This window comes from Pipistrellus hanaki (assembly GCF_964339955.1).
Source record: "Pipistrellus hanaki genome assembly, chromosome: 1".
Lineage (NCBI taxonomy): Eukaryota > Metazoa > Chordata > Mammalia > Chiroptera > Vespertilionidae > Pipistrellus > Pipistrellus hanaki.
In genome coordinates, this window is record NC_140503.1 from 36905709 (window position 1) to 36911661 (window position 5953).

Genomic DNA, 5953 nt, shown 5'->3' on the forward strand with positions numbered 1-5953 from the left:
TATAGAAAAAATAATAATAAAATGGAAAAAAGGCCATATGTCTTCTTAGGGCAGGAGCACTAAATTTTATTGAAAGGTGTCCAGAATTAGGCACCCCTGCGTCTCGTCTGCTCCGAAAGCCTCGCGATGCTTAGGGAAAACCTCGCGATGCTTGGGGAAAGCTTCGCGATGCTTGGGGCCCCGTGCTTTCTGAGCCAGGCGCTGGGGGCCGGGGGCCGGGGATGGCGTCCAGAGCGGCCCGCTGGCTGGGGGCTCTCCTGAGGGGACCGAGCTTGAAGAAAGGTGGAGCGATCTCAGCCGGACGGGGCGGCTCAGGTCAGAGCCTGGTACCGTCGAGGTCAGGCACCGATACTCGCACCGGCGCCATTTTGCCCAAACCGGTGAGAACGCCCTTCGGCCTCCTCCGTGTGTTCTCCATTGTGATCCCCTTTATCTTTGTGGGGATGCTCATCAGCAAGAACTTCGCTGCCCTACTTGAGCAGCATGACATTTTTGCCCCAGAGGACGATGATGATGACTAACAGGTCACGAAGTTCAGGAAAGAGAAAGCCCTGGCCGAATCAAATAAATGGTGATGCTAGCCCTGTGTCCCAGGCTCTGGGAGGTTCCCCGAGATGCGCAACTCACTGAGAATAAACATGACAAATATAAAAATAAAAATAAAAGAAAGAAAAAGAAAGGTGTCCAAGAAAGATGACCTTTGAAGCAAAGGTCTGAAGCAAGAGTGAGGAAAGAGCATTCCAGTCATAGTAGCAAGTACAAAGGTCCTGGGGCTGGACCACTCGTGATGACATGATGCAGGACCAGCAAAAGCCCATATGTTAGAGTGAGTGAGTACAGGGGATAAATTGTAAGGATAGGAAATGAGCTCAGAGATGTGAGAGAGAGAAGATTTTGTAGTGCTTTGCGGGTTTTAAGAACTCAGACTCTTACTCTGAGTTAGATGGAGAAGCGAGTGGTGTAGAAGAGTGACATGATCTGACTTACTTTTAAAAAAGGATCTCCCTGTCCATTGGATGTAGATTAAAATGTAGAGAGAATGCCAAAACCGGTTTGGCTCCGTGGATAGAACGTCAGACTGCGGACTGAAGGGTCCCAGGTTCGATTCCGGTCAAGGGCATGTATCTTGGTTGCAGGCACATCCCCAGTAGGGAGTGTGCTGGAGGCAGCTGATCAATGTTTCTCTCTCAACGATGTTTCTAACTTTCTACCCCTCTCCCCCTTTCTGTAAAAAATCAATAAAATGTATTTTTTTAATTAAATAAAATGTAGAGAGCAGAGGGCAAAAGCAAGGAAGCCAACAGCAGTAATCCTGGGGAGAGATAACAGTGGAAGTGGTGGTAGTAGTAGGATTCCGAATATCATCTAGATATATTTTTAAGATCCTCCAAGGTATGGATTTGGAGCCACTCATCCTCTTTCCTTGAGTCTTTGGGATAAATCTATAGTTTCCATTAATCTAGGATACAGAAACCTGGGGGAGTAGTAAAGAGCTCAGTTACCAAAGCTCAGGTTAGTCATTGATTTAAAGAATCTGTGAGTGGGGAATAAGTATAACAAAAGTCAATGGTCCCAAGAGAGTCACTGCAGCTGACTATACATTTCTACTCACGTATGTACTGCTTGTTACAGCAACCACTACATATATAAGGATTGAAATCTAAGTGGATGATAAATATCAACATAAGATAAACTAACCGAGGGAAATGGAGCTAAGTTAAGGCTGCATAAATCTACAGTGTTTAGTACCGCTGAAAGACAAAATGATCAGAAACTTCCACCTGAGGATTCAGAGAGAGAAAATGGCTAGATTTGCTGAAAGGCTCAGTAAATGTTTGGAGAACTGAATCCCTATAGAACTTTGTGTATACGCCGGCTGGGTAGCTCAGTAGATTAGACCATTATCCAAATACATTAAGGTTTCATGTTAAATCACCGGGGTCAAGTCACATACAAAAATCAACCATTAAATGCATAAAATCCATTAAATGCATAAATAAATGAAACAACAAATCAATGTTTCTCTCTCTCTCTCTCTCCCTCCCTCCCTCCCTCCCTCCCTCCCTCCCTCCCTCTCATCCCTCACCTCCCTCCCTCCTTTCTTTCCTCTCTAATATCAATAAATAAAAATTTAAAAAAATAACCTTGTATATAACTTGGGATGAAGTTAAACTTGCAAATCACTTGGAAACTTGTTAGAAATGCAGAATTTCAGGCCAACTCCAGACCTGCTGGATCAGAATCAGCAATTTAATAAAGACTCCAAGTGATTTGTTTGTGCACTGAAGTTGGAGAAGCTCTATGTGGGCTTTTTTTTTTTTTTTTTTTTTTTTTCTCTTAAAAGCATCACTGATGAAGTGGGTGAAAGGCAAGGAAATGGTGGCCAGCTCACCACCAAACTATGATAGAGAATTCACAGACAACCAAACTCTCTTCTTAGATTTCAACAAAAATCCAGGAAGCTCTTCAATTTGTTAGGCAAATTAAGACTGGTGAAGAAGAAATTTGGAAGGCAGGTATGAGCCCTAAATTAAATGCAGTCCCAGACTAGTTACCACTAAATGAATGGAAATTTTAGTCAAAGAGCGACAAATCAATTTTGGTAACTGGAATTTCCAGATGCACGGAAAATATGAACTTTAGAGGACTTCACAAACATTCAGTTTCTGCAAAATCTTCAGTGGCTGTGAACTGCACTGGCTTGCATAGCACTGAGTTCTTACCATCTCCTATAGAGAACCTCAGCCTAAAAGGCCTAACCAAATCCACCAGGAGCAGAATGCAAGAACATTCTATTCTACGACAAACCAACACGTGTGCTCTCACCATCCTGAAAGTGCTTTCTGAAGGGGCCTCTTCTTTCTGTACCAGTGTTGAGCAAAGGCTGGGGGAAAGTCATATCATTATCCCATATATTTTCTTCCTCTAACCACAATTACAGGGAGGCTTGTGGCATGTTACACAAACCTGTCATCGAGGTGGAAGCTGAAAAAATATCAGTTACTCAATAGTAAGATAGGCCTGTGCAGCCACTCAAGCAAGGAAGGTGGGCCTCAAAGCAACTTAAGGCACATCTGCCTTCCATGCTAACTGCCATTAACACTGAAGAGTTTAGACACACATCCATGCTGATGACTTGCAAAAGGGCCAGAAAAACTATCCTTAAATCATTGAGTAGTATTAACTTCATGTCAGGTGCTGTGTTATAATAATTGCATTCCATGCATTTTTATATTTGCTCTTCAAAGGTAGTGCTCTCAACGATTATGATTATCTGCATTATTTCTATATTATTCCATTAATAACTATATTATTTATAGCATGAATATCTATATTATTTCTAGTAAGTATAGAAACAATCCACTTGATTCCAAAGCCTTACACTTCTTTACTAAAGGGTTAGACTTCCTATCAAATTCCCTCCAGCTGGGAAATTGCAGTCTGAGGTTAGACTTCCTATCATCTGTTCAATCTCCCCACATTATAACCACAGTAGAATTTATGAGACAGCCTCATTTACCATCTACTTAAAGAAGACCTTCTTGCCTGGACAAGTGCTTACTTGCAAAGGAACTAGATAGGAATACTTTTGTGTACCTATTAAGCATGAGAAATCACTGTCATTGAAGTGAAAAATTTAGACTGTTCATGCTGATTTGGCATTCACATGAGCTGTACCAAAAATGAGATAGAACCATGTGCCCTCCCAAAGCCAGTTGAATCTTTGGCTCCAACTGTTCCCATCACAAGGCAGGAATATGGGAGCATCAGCTTAGATTTGTAGGACACTATGCCTGAGATGATGAATGGTACCTAGGAAAGAATCAAGGTGGTCTGAGTACGCACAGAAATCACCAAAAGGTGTAGGAATTCAGCTTTCAGAAAATGTCTCCAATCCTGAAAGATAATTTCACCACAGTTACTACACCCTAGGGAAGGGCCAGGGTAGTCCACTGCCTTCCCTGGAGGTGGGAGGTTAGCAGCCAGCCCTAATCCAGGCTTCCAGGAACACACCAAGGGCAGTGGCAGATTTATATGTCAGCAGGAAGCCAGCTTGCCACCCAGACGCTATTATTGGAACGGGATAAAACTTGGTGTCTGGCTGGTAGAGCTGCCAAGCACACCTTGCCAGTGACTGCAGGTGCTGGCTGCTGCTCCAGGTGCTCTAGAGAGTAAGAGAGTGCAAGAAAATATTACATGGACAGATCTTCAGCTTTGGGCAGTGATTACATCAATGTGGCTTGTCACTGTGTTGCTACCCCTGTTTCCGCAAAAAAAGACAGTGTCTTATATTAATTTTTTCTCCCAAAGTTGCGCTAGATCTTATTTTCAGGGGATGTCTTATCTTTCCATGCGCTAGGTCTTATTTTCGGAAGATGTCTTATTTTCAGGGAAACACGGTATATAAAAGAGCTGAAGTATGATATTGGGAGCTTATTTAACCATCAATGCCTAATCAGGGTTTGGGAAGGCCTTTCTCATAAGGGTTCTCAGTCAAAAGAACTTCATCACTGAGAACACATACACACACGCCAAATAAATATGCTTTAGAATCAGAAAAGCTTTCTGTGAATCTGAGAAAGTCATACATAAAAGATCACAGAGAGAAAGAGGAAGCATTAAACTATTATGGCACGAAAGGATGCTATCTTCAAACACCCAGATGAAACAGCTCCTCCCCCCAGCTGGGAATTTGCAGTCTGAGGGTGAGCAGTGTGTGGCAGGAGAGGAGGTAGGGAGCGATGACAGAAGTCTAAATAGAGTACAGTGTGGGTTTTTGGATCCCCAGGATGAAGAAACCTTACTGGAAAACTATTATTTAAAAAAAAAAAAAAAAAAAAGAGCAGAAGGTTTATAAGCAGAGGTTCCCATAGGAAGAAAAAGGGGAGAGGGGGCACAGAATCTGTAATACTTCAATGATACATTTTTTAAAATAATAATAAAATTTAATTTAATTTAGAAAACACAAAGGCCATGTTTCATGCAAGAAAATGTCTGCTCGTGAAAAAGGTGGCTGTAGTAGTTGCTTCCAAGAAGTCAGAAAGGTTTCTGGCCTCCATTCTGCATGGAATCTCAGAGCAGCCTCAGCCTCTTTGAACAGGAGATTCTCCACTCACTCAGAGAAGCTAATAATGCCTCCAGCCCCAGTCTGCCAGGCCTTGGTGCCCGAGACTCTCCAGTCCATGATTAGCTGCCCTTCCCCATAAAAATAAATACTAGGAAGGTGTTAGGAGGAAATATCATTACATTTAATTCTCCAGCATTCACAGAGCTGTAAATGTCTGGCACTGCACACCAACCAGCTGACCAACCAGAAAGTAGCCACAGATTAATTTAACCATTTCGCAGGTAATTATGAAGCACTAATCCATGTACAAATATCGCTTCAAGAGCTGAAAAGGCTAAAAGCCTCATATCCTCAATATGCTTACTACCCAGTAGGGAATCTTAAGAAATATACACAAATCACTATGACTCTATAAGACTGTGACTCCTTACCTTATAAAGACATTATTCTTCTAAAGTCAAGTTTGCCAGTTAAAAGACTAAAGAGTTTTTAAGAGTGGTTAGCGGGGCAGGTTTAATAATTAGTTCTGTGAGAATCCTATCATTTAGAAACCAAGGATGGGGACTATATGTAGGAAATGGGTAAAAAGAACTCAGACTCTAAAAAAAGCCTTTGGACTCACTTAGCTGGAAATTATCCTTTTTATTCTTGGGTTAAAAGAGTCACTATGAGTTTTAAAGAGTTCTTACACCCACTGGGTGACAATACTCAGTTCAGACACACTAGGAAACTTCATTATTTCTCCTGATTCTTAATCTTGTGCCTTTATACTGACAAAATTATATTTTGGTCATATCCCCTCTCCCCCAAAAATCGAGGTAAGATAACATTACCAAAAATTTCCAGCTCCTTGTGCAAACAGGACAGAGCTCTTTCCTACAGCAA

The 5953-nt window shown here is 41.9% G+C and overlaps 1 protein-coding gene across 1 annotated transcript; it reads left to right on the forward strand.

The window, feature by feature from the left end:
* Positions 1-221: 221 nt before the first annotated feature.
* LOC311614637 (essential MCU regulator, mitochondrial-like) lies at positions 222-521 on the forward strand (the record flags this gene model as incomplete). The annotated part of the gene is made up of 1 exon (XM_084869707.1): positions 222-521. One exon carries the CDS (start codon positions 222-224, stop codon positions 519-521), a length of 300 nt encoding a protein of 99 aa, XP_084725833.1.
* Between the last annotated feature and the right edge of the window lie 5432 nt (positions 522-5953).